Source organism: Orbicella franksi, chromosome 8 (genome assembly GCF_964199315.1).
Source record: "Orbicella franksi chromosome 8, jaOrbFran1.1, whole genome shotgun sequence".
Taxonomy (NCBI): Eukaryota; Metazoa; Cnidaria; class Anthozoa; order Scleractinia; family Merulinidae; genus Orbicella; species Orbicella franksi.
The window spans coordinates 26,625,851-26,637,243 of NC_138152.1; the positions used below are offsets into that span (position 1 = coordinate 26,625,851).

The 11,393-nt window shown below is 41.4% G+C and overlaps 1 protein-coding gene and 1 pseudogene across 1 annotated transcript; both read left to right on the forward strand.

Annotated features, from left to right (window-relative positions):
- The first annotated feature begins 223 nt into the window (after positions 1-223).
- LOC145494569 (uncharacterized) lies at positions 224-7,209 on the forward strand. Its single transcript, XM_081474068.1, has 4 exons — positions 224-461; positions 2,262-2,324; positions 2,731-3,009; positions 3,858-7,209. The coding sequence occupies exons 1-4, from the start codon at positions 312-314 to the stop codon at positions 4,128-4,130; spliced, it is 765 nt and encodes a 254-aa protein (XP_081330194.1). The 5' UTR covers positions 224-311; the 3' UTR covers positions 4,131-7,209.
- Positions 7,210-9,783: 2,574 nt separating this feature from the next.
- Positions 9,784-11,393, forward strand: part of LOC145494306 (uncharacterized) — a 6,831-nt pseudogene continuing 5,221 nt past the window's right edge.

Genomic DNA, 11,393 nt, shown 5'->3' on the forward strand with positions numbered 1-11,393 from the left:
GTTTAATATGAGTCGCCAAAACCTCAGTTTGATTCGTCAGTCCGATTTACAGAATACCATTTACCCACATCTTCTATCAGTGGACGAAAACATCAAAATTCTACTTGAAATAAAAAGAAGAAAAGAAGATAGAATAACTACCAAAAACGCAACATGATTACCATGTAAATAACCTGTCATGAACTGTTCTGGTTTCCCTTTACATGTTATCATAAGTCACGCATACCAAAAATTATCAGTTACAACTTCCGCACACCGTTGCCAGGTTTGATTGCAATAATTCTTACAACTTCGAAAGAGCCTGACGTAAAATGGTGTACAACAGACGGGACTTAAAAGTCGTTTCCATCGTTCAGCTCGTAATGACCGCCATCTTCTTGATCCTTGGTTTAGTAGATCGATTTCAAGTACGATACTTCTATACCAGCTTTCTGCTGTCGCCATGTTGGACGGCTGCCACTGTAAGTAGACTTTGATCGTACGATTCCATGCTTTGACTTCCTCATTTAATCCAGCGCTCTACACTGGTCGTAGCTATTATAAAACCCTGCGAATTACAGCCGTTTCATGCAGCTAGCTTCCGATCGGTGAGAATAGTTTATTTTCTTAGCTATATAGTTCGCTTGACGAAGTTCCATGTATCAGCGACTCGAAATGGCCTTCTTCGCGTGGAAAAACAGTTTTCAAGTTTTCAAATCCGTCTGTAGTCAATCAGTTTATTTATTTTCTTCATGCATAGCTTGAATTTAGTTTTACCGGGAGTCTGAAATGAATAACTGTCAATAACAGTTTGCTAGCGGAGAAAATTTCCTCATGTGAGTGAGTGCTTAGATAATGGCTGAGAATTAATTGCTCAAAATTGTAACTGTAAGCATCGTAGACTACGAGTAGTCCCTCTTTCGCTTAGTCCATCGTGCGTGACGCGAACGAAAACCGCGAGAAAAAAATGGCCGCGCGAAATCCTGGGGGCGAGAAGAACGGCCGTGCGAGATCCTGGGGGCGAGAAGAACGTTCGCCCCCAGGATCTCGCGCGGTCATTTTTTTCTCGCGGTTTTCTTTCGCGTCACGAACGACGGACTAAGCGAAAGAGGGACTACTCGTAGTCTATGAGCATAGAAATAAGGCGTTTTTATCCGAGATGCCCTTAGAACGAGGTCTGCAGTTGAGAAATTTTACTATTAAGTGAGATTCTAGCACTCCAATCCAGACCCTCGCTCAGAAGCATAGCTATTTCCCAGTCTTCGTCGATCTGTTTGCGTGGCTGCACTCGTCTGGTAGTTCGATAGCCATAAGCCTAAATTTTATCTTTTGGCAGTCGATTTGCGAGGTTCGAAACCACATTAACTGTGAGAAATGACAAAATTCTTTATAACTGTTGACACCATAGTGATCGTACCCCGCTGAAATATCGATATCGCCTAATATTAATCTGCATTCGCCTGGGATGCGGCCTGTATACAATGGTGGAGAGAGGCTTGACAGGTTTTTTGGGGGGGCTGAACAGACATAACACGACTTTGCCAATATGACTGACTTCTTTTTTAGTATTGCCACACTTTTTATTGCGATAATCCTATTTTAGTTAAATAAAATAATGATTTCACTAACAATTATGTTTATATTGGTAGCGATGAACAATAAAACGTTTCAGAAAACAGTGTTACACGGTAAAATGCCAAGTTAATTTTGTTGCAAGATTCAACAACACTCGCTCTGATGCAGCCGAAGAGTGTTGAATTTATAGCAAAACCTTTGGGCATGTACTTTGTGTACTGTGCAGTCGAGGGACTAGTGTCCAGATTCCTCTTAACCCGCCCAAAGCCCTCAACCGTCAGTTAGTTTTGTCGCTATTATTCCGGCAGAATGCTTGATTCGTTTGCTGCACTACCATGCTCAAAATAATGCTGACATAAGGTGTAACATTTTATCTCCCGCTGAATGCAGTGGTTGTTTGAGAAACAGGCTCTATTGTTCATCGAATCCTTCCCCAAAGCCTTTCTCCTACCGACCCCTCCCTTCAACCTCAACTCAAATAAGTACTTCAGATAACGAAAAAAAATTAAATAAATAAAACTAAGTAAAAAGACATGAACCCCGCTTGCACCAAAGCCGCAGGGATCATCAAACGTGTTACGACAACAGATACTCAGACTGTCTTGCGAAGTGCAAACATCTTGTGCACCTGCATCAGTTTTTAGTTAAGTCTTTTCTTTGGAAATCATCCTGATAGTGTCTGATAGTTCTCTTTTCTTTCAACCAAGGTGTTACCAGTTGGCATCGTAGGCCTGGTTTTGTCCGGCATGTCAAGACGCCCCCCGAATTTGGTAAGACAGTTGTATACAGCATTCACTGATGAAGGTCTTTCCATAGGACTATAGCGATGGTCCTTTATCTCCCATGTACAGAAACATAAACCAAAAACGAGCAACCCATGATTAATGTTTGTTGAAGCCAGCTCTAGAACAGTTCAACCCTGGGGGCTCCTCCCCCCAGGAGCACAACATCAGAGCGCACATCTGGCAACGCATGGCACCGTCACCGGAACGGCACTGCACTGCATGGCACTGCATGGCACTGCACCGCACCGCACTGCATTGCACTGCACTGCACCGGCACGGCACGGCACTGCATTGCATTGCAACGCACTGCACAGCACGGCACGGTACGACACGGCACGGCCATGTACTCATTCACTCTGACTCGCTTCTCTTCTTTCTTGCTCTATTTCAGATCTATGCCCTCAAGTCAGTCAGCGTGGCTTGTGCTGCGATGTCAGCAGCAACAATGTACCACTATCAATTGGGTATTGGCACATTGTTACATGAGAAGGCGAGCTACCTTTTTTACATTGTAGAAAAGGACACAGAATTCAAGTTCACCGCTCAGGAAAATACTATGTTGGCCATATCCTCCTTAGCTATTCTATTTTCTATCATTGAGATAATCCTCGCCTTTGCAAGCGCCAAGAGCTGCGGTGACACAGGCTATGAGCCTCCTCAAGATAATCAGGTACGCATAGTTACCGATGGAACGAAAAGCTACTTTTAATTCAAGTACATTCTGACGTTTTCCTAGAATTCAAGAAATCGAAGATGGCGGATCAAAGAAGGCGGCTGTTCGGATATTGTAATGCCATAGTGCTTATATTTCTGAAAGGTGCTCCTGGAATTATTGATTTCCTACGTGTTCAATGTTTCTTTTGTCCTGTTTGTTTTATTTTATTTTTCAAAGAAAATGTTCAAATGTTGTTCATCATGGACAATACCTAGCTAGTTCTCAGGCATGCTACTTAATTGAAAAAAATAAAATTTTCAAATAAACATAATAGGCTTAAAATTCCTAACTGGCGGGAGGCAGACCAGCTGGCTATTTGCAAGTATGAGCGAGGAGTTGAACTAGGGTCTCCCGAGAAACAACTCCAGCTTAGTGGTCAGAGCGTGGCTTGAACCCGCGACCTCCGGATTTCAAGTCCCGCGCTAAACCCATGCTGCCTAGCCTTCCAAAGCTGCGTTCCTTAGAATAATTGAAAGCTATTTGGCCTTGTGAATTTTCTTGTCCTCTCAGTTTAATTCCAAACAAATAAAACACAACAGTTATGCCGCTTTCTTTCATTTTATTGCTTTAAATTAAAGTAATGAACTGTAAATACATGATTCGCTTGTTAGTTTGGTAGTGTGCGAGAAATGAAACGAAATCACATCATTCGACAGAAGAAACTTGAAGTTGCATCGAACGTGATTTGAAGTTAACTTGTACCTCACACTCGAATCCGGGCTTGAGGTTGCTACGATTAATAGGGTCACATGCGCGACTTAATGTCAAACTGTCAAAACATCATGTTTATTTCATGTTTACAGGGAGTGTACGCATATCACCGATTAGAAACCGGACAAATCCAACCGCAACCACTACAACCGACCTATTTTGCAGCCCAGCCGATGGTTGCAGGTCAGGCGCTGATTGCCGGTCAGCAGATGGTTGCAGCTCAGCCGATGGTTGCGTGTCAGCCGCTGATTGCAGGTCAGCCGGTCCTTGCACGTCAGCAGATAGTTGAAGGGCAACCGATGGTTACAGGTCACCAGATGGTTTCAGCTGAGCCGATGGTCGCTGTTCCAGTGTCTAACCAATAAAAGACCAATCAGTAATTATCATTCTTGTTTTTCCTTCTTCGTCTCCAAGAAGGGATAAATGTTTAATTTTTGAGAAAGTGCAATTTGTGTTCGATGGTTGTCCATATTTAAGCGTATTCAGTATAGTTAGATTAGGCTTTGATGTCCTCAATCGTAGGTCCACTGCGATTGACAGAGATAGCTTTTCCCTGCTCGCACTGTTCGCCTGCCCACTTTACATCTACATTACTTAAGCTCTAGTAATGAAACTTGTGATGAGTATGATATTCAGGATTTTTACATTGAGTGGTGCTTATATAATATTCGGCGATGGTATCACAACCCGAGTGAATAATTTGTTTTTCTTGGTCGGTGCCAAGTTTATGACGCAGTCGCAATTACTTTGTAGTCCTGTCGAGACGTCGGGTAAGTAGAGGGGTCGGGGAGGAGGGTAAGCCCGGCAAAGTCGACGCGTCGCCACAAATGGTCCTGACATTAAATGCGAATGAAAGATAATCTTACAAGTTGTATGCTAGCCATTTTGAATTTTAATACGCGCTCATCTAGTGCGAGGTCTGGAGCCGAGAATGTTCGGAAACTGCTCGGAACCCTTAGAGAACGGTATTATTTTCGAGGCAGGATCGGATGTCCCGAGAATACCTGAATAGGCCATTTCCGAGTTGCATTTTGCCTCTGTGTCAAAACGAGTCTAAGTGCGAAACCATTCATATGAAAATGAGTTCCGCCTACAGGTTCATTTTCATTCAAATCAAAGTCGTTTCCAGTAAGAATGGTTTCGCACTTAGCTTGGTTTTGAAATAGAGACACAAGGAAACTGGGAATGGCCTATTCAAAGGACGTCCCAGTATTCGTAATTCAACTCTAATCCTCACATCACACGACTGCATGTTTCAAATTCAAGATGGCTGCTGTAAAGTTGAAAGGTCACGTTGTATCTTACTTTTCATGCTTTTGTCTTCCAATTTGAAGCGAGGTCCGCGTGTGCGTGGCCCGAACTCTGTGACGCCAATTTTCTGGTTTGGCATGCTTCGTTTTATTGCCACTACTGAAGATTTCCAAGAATTTAATAAACCGTAGTAATCATTAATGCACTGTGAATTGCTTTTTATGTGTGTCTCATCCGTACATAACTCAATACCTATTGACCAGTCAGTGTGCGTACCATCTCCAGAGAACAAAAGCACGCCAGTTTCGAGTACACTAGGTAATTTGAATTAAAAAGTGCTTATTTGGCAGTGCTGCTTAAAGGGTTTCTTTATTTCTTTTTATCGGTGAAAAAAATAAACCTTCTACTTTCGCTTAGTCTGTTAATTGAGAGTGACGCAAAGTGTTTTCCTGATTGTAAGATTACTGCTCTACCCAAACAACTCTCTCCCATGTCTATATCATTAAACAGGTGGCATTCACTCCAGCGAAATCTTTTGAGAGAAATCAATCCCAGGCGTGAGCGCGCGCTATTTTCTAATCGGTGAACGTACGGATTGAAAGTAATTGACAGTTGATGCAATCGGATTGCATGGAAATTGGCTGGCGTTATTTGAAAAGCCCGGGTTTTAAGGCAGGCGTTCCCCTTCTTCCTTGATCGCGTTTTTCAGACCTGGCCTTTCGCGTATCAGTATAGAGTAAATCGCGAACATTGAATGATATCAGTCAACGTGGACTATAGACTATATGATATATGACTGTAGTGTCGTAATGCATACCAGTGGAAGCGGCCTCGTGGTTAGCTATGGTTAGTACGCGCTGCACTCCGGATCAGGAGAAGTCTGGGTTCGAGCTCTGGCCAGGGTGATGAAACTGAGTTGAGTTGAGTTAGAGGCTTTCTTTTGCGTAATTTAAAAGTATAATATCTAAGTCTGCCCAACCAAACTGGCTAATAATAATTATTTTTGAGTTCTTAATATAACATATCGAAACGTACTTTATTTCCTCACAATTTTCATTTACAGATAAAATTACAGCTTGTTATGTTTACAGTATATTTTCTCGGTTTATAAATATTATAGTTAGAGTATTGGGGTCAAGTAAACCATTCACTTTTCTAGTTATATTAGCCAACTTGGCCCCCATATTTACAAAACTAGATAACTTTCGGTACAGGTGAGGGACCAGAAAGGAGTGGAGAAAATAATAAAAATAATAAAAATAATAAACGTACAAACGAGCGATCCACATTACAATTACAGTGCGATAAGATAAAAAAGTGAGGTAAAACGGAGAAGTTTTAAGAGAGAGCGAGTTTAAAAAGAGCAAATGATAATAGCTACAAGAAATTCGTTAGTTTGCACATCCTTTTATTATTCTTTAGCAAGACACTTTATTCTCACTAGACCTCTCTCCACCCAGGTGTTTAATTGGGTCCCGGCGAATTTAATGCTGCGGGGTAACCCTGCGATGGACTAGCATCCCATCCAGGGGGGAATAGAAATACTCCTGGGCTCTTCATGCTATGGAACTGGTATAAGCGCCGACCTGATGGGTCACTTGGCTCAAGTGCCCCGAGGTTTGTCCTTTGTCCATCCAAGGATGTTTATCAATTATATACGAATTCTTTATACCACCATGCAAACAGTCCAGTGACCACAGAAACAATAAATAAAACGCAACAGCAAGGACGAAAAAGCACTTTTGTATCGACAAATCGTTTGAATATATAGTTCCGACAACATGCTCGATACTTTGGCGTATAACTGGCGTGATTTATTTTGTTTACAGAAGTGGCAGTCAAGCTAATAAAATCTGATTTCTGTTGCATTGGTAAATGAAATAAACATTATATAAACCAACGCACTCATTTTTTATACGAACGTTGAGACCGAGATTAGCCTAAATGTTAAGAAAATTCTGGGGTCAATTAATTAACCTTTTGGGCTGTCCGTACTTTTTCATTCAGGGCTATTCGACTAAAGTTCAAAACAAAAACTAATATATAGATTTAGGCCAGCCTAAAGAGCTCCTGGGCGGGTTGTTCAGAGCCAAATTAAGCTAACCCAGGAAAAGGTAGAATTTTGATTTGAGTTTTGTAGCTTTGCGTTGAGGTTTTCTGTATATTGTTTGGCCTTCTGTTTTGAGTTTTAATAATCACTATATACACAAAACAAAGCAGGAAAAAACATATGTATAGAAAAAAAAAATTATAATTTGGTTAATTTTTAATCCTGGGTTAGCGTTAACCGGCTTCCGAAATATCCTGCCCTGTTTTCAACAGGTTAAACTGAGAGGAGCCCGCGATCCAATCAAAAACCAGCACTTGTTCAGCGGTCAACTTCATAAAAACACGCGACCACGATCAGCCGTAAACTTGAGCCCGCGATATGGTCACGTGATAATGGTCACCGGATACCTTGTTTTGACAGGTGTCAATTGATCATAAGATGGATGTTCATTACCAAAGAAGTACACGGTAAACCAAGGCTGCATGTCTCTGTCAACCTATTATTTAGAGTATGGCCGCCATGTTGCGCGACTCCCTCGTCGTCGTCGTCGCCGTCGCCGTCGTGCGTACGCGCCCACGAGCAATACCGCTAGCTATGATAACCATGAGAAAATCAACTCATGGGTTTCCTTTTCTTTCCTATATCAGTATGGGGCTCCGCTACCAAAAATTTAGACGTTTGGACCAGGTTGTTCGAAACGTATTCAGGAAGATTGATTTCGTTTTTTTTTTTTTTTTTTTCCATGGATCTCGCGTGCGACACAGCCCATGAACTTGCAAAAATGAACTCGACCAATATTTTTTTCAAAACAGGCCTTAAGCTAGTTAGCAACAACTGATCATGAGGAGGCAAAACGAAGAGAGAGTTGGAAGTAATATATCAAACGTGGAACGTGATATATCAAACGCGTATTTTTGACGAACTTCGAGGTATTTGAAAATGTGGTCAAACAATGTCTTTTTGTGCTTGATACATCTTCTCAATCGAAACGAAAATAGAAAAGAAAATGGAGAACTAATATCGTCAAAATTTATGCTAATTAAGATCAGATATCCAAACACCGTCACCATCATGAATCTCTTTGTTTAATGCTTTGAGAGCTAGAGTTAAGGGTTTTCACGACGTGTAACATTAATATTACTTAAAAGATTAAACATAAATATTACAAAAGGTGCTGTTACAGTTACTGGGAAGAAGCAAGAAGAAAGCTACTGAAGGGCGTTGCAACTGAATACTGGAATAGCAACCATCGCCTGAGCTGCTGTATTGCAATGGGGTTTGTCCGGCTGCAAACGGACTTGGCACATTGCCCGCCTGAAAATTAAAGAAACACAAAAACAGCGTTTTGACAGCTTGGTATCGAGTCATGCATGCAAATCACTGTGAGCATTTATCCGAGGGAAAAGTACGGCCGTGAAGTATAACAGGTAGAAGACAAGAGCAGTAGGGATCTAAATTAACGGCAAGCCTACAGGAGGCAAGGTGACTTCATGGTTGGTGCGCTCGTCTTCGTATCAAGCGGTCCGGGTTCGAGCCCTGGCCAGGGACATTGTGCTGTGTTCTTGGGCAAGACACTTTACTCTCACAGTGCCTCTCTCCACCCACGTGTATAAACGGGTACCGGAGAACTTAATTAATGCTGAGGGTAACCCTGCGAAGGACTAGCATCCCATCCAGGGGGGAGTAGAAATACTCCTAGTCGATCGCTTCATGTTACAGAAACTGGGATAAGCTCCAATGCTGCTGATAGGCGGCTTGGAACGTATGCAGACTTTACCCACAACAGAGTGAACACTGTTAACCTATAATAAACTGTGTCAAGAGCGAGATACTTTCATACTCGCTCAATGCCCCTCTCCTTGTTTTAAGCCTAACGGTTGAATGTTTCGCCCGTTTCACGGCTAACCGTTTACCCCTTTTGGACCCTTGTTATTGGTATCACTACACATACCTGACTGACTTGATTGTGCTGTGGAAATTGGTAGGGTGGATCACTGCTCCAGGCACCACAAACGGCGAGGGCAATCTCAAGGGTGGAAAATATCACAACCAAGGAGCTTATTGCTACCGCAGTATTTTCTTGGTCGGTCCATTTAAGAGGTGCGTCCTTAGGAACAAAGTGAGGTCGGTCCCAATCCACACTCTCCGATTGGTAAAGGTTCTCAATCAGTACATCCCACAAACTGAGCTGATAGTGATACAGTGTTACTCCTGATACCAAGGCGCACGTCATGCTCACAGAGCTCGAGGCGTTTATCTGAAAGTAATAGAAAAGAAAGCGACTTCAGAGTGAAATTACAAGACAATGATCGAAAATATGACAGACAAAGGATCAAGTTTTCAATGTTTGTTTTTTTTTTTAATTAAATGAATGTAACTTACTTCACTGCAATGGGCAATGACGAAGGAATTCGTTTTTGTTTGGTCTTGCTGTATTTTTTCTACTTGGTTTACTCTCACACGATCAACATAAGGACCGTTCATTTTATATCGGGGGGGGGGGGGGGGGGGAGCCTGCCTGCCTGCACCAGAACGTTACATTCTTGCCTTACCAGTGTTGAGGAGGGACTTGATGTGTGGACCAGAATCACTCCTAAGATACCAGCTAGTAACACCTTGCACAAAAAAAACAAAAACAAAAAACAAAAAAAAAAACAGAAATTACAATCGAAATGGTGAAAATAGAATACTTGTTTCAAGTCCTATTTACGTGAAAAATGTCAGTAAATATCAAAGTTGTGGCGTCACAGTGATGACGTCATGTTTCTTTGTCACTTTTGAAAATTTTAATATGCATATTTTTTACAATGTGTTCGAAAGAGCACATCAAGGGGAGTTGAAACCTGAAAAAATTTTGTCCATATCACAAAAATTACATGAAATATGACATTTTTAAATATGAAAAATAGCTCTACAAAATATGGGGTCCCTCCCTTGAGAAAAATCCCCAAATTGGAGCCGTAATTTTGTTCTAGCAAATGCTGCTATGTTGCACATGTAGTGTACCAGATGACTGAGGCAAAAATAAAGAAGAAAATCGGAATAAAATATTATCCCTCTAGTGTTTTTGCGTTAAAATTAGTTTTGTTACGTCATAACCTGTGACGCCACCCGGGGGGGACAACAAAAAAATATTTAACCATATCTCAAAAAATAATCATTATAGCAAAAAACGGTTTCCGGCATTTTAGTCCTCAAGTCAAGGCTATTCTAATTACATTATCTTTTTTATCAGATTTTACGAAACATTATAGCACGTTTTAGTGACGTCATCAATTATGACGTCATAATCTGACATTTTGTCACAACTTCCAAATAACTGTTATTACAGTTGAGCCCACGGTACAGCGGTATTAGTTACAGAGCGCGCGAAAGGGAGGCTTTCGTGTCAACATTTCACGGGAATACAAGCGCCTTATGAGAAAAATTCAAGAAAAATAATAATAATTATGAGTTCCTCTCCGGATTTTGAATTTTTCTCACAAGGAGAGAGGCAAAAGATGGCAGTGCTTCGAGTGATGCCAACAAACGTGAACTAATGCACAGGTGAGTGAGCAGTGGGATGTACGATCGTTCTTCCTGCCCAATTTTCGTGCAGGAATAACAGTTTTTTCTCTTTCAAACGTATATAACGTTATCTTTTTTGTAGAGTTGTGAGTTACATAAAAATGGATGGGAAAACAATTTCACTGAAAGTTGGAAACACTTAGCATCTGATGCGAAAAATAATGTTGATGTTTCCTCGATGAGCACGAGTTCTCCGAACATTGTACACGAGTTCCCACAGGCTGCAAACTGGTGTTCCATCCAGAGGGCTGAATTTCCACCGTTCACAATTGAGAACATGATGAATTACTTTATTAAGAGAAAATCAGGAGATAATGAAGGCAATAAAGACTATAAGAATTTAAATAGTAAGGCATTTGGACTATTCAGACATGGTCATGTACAAAATATCGAAGTTGCTACTGGTGAAAATGGAGACGTGATCCATATAAAAGGTGAATGTCCGCCAGAGATGAAAAAGAATTTGAAGTACAAGCTCAATGTTACCATGATCAATTCCGGAGAGCAAGCTGGTGAGATCACCTATACCTGCTGCAGTCCATGCCCAGCAGGGAAAGGACCATTCCCCTCTTGTAAACACCTAGCTGCTTTATGCTTTGCCCTTGAAGAGTTTGTAAGATTGAAACAGAGCAGAGATTTTGCTACCTGTACTGACAGGCTTCAAACTTGGAACCAGCCACGGAAACGGAAATTGGAACCAAGATCTGTGTATGAAATTGACTTCAGTAAAAAGATCTATGGTAAAGAGAATGTAGGAGAC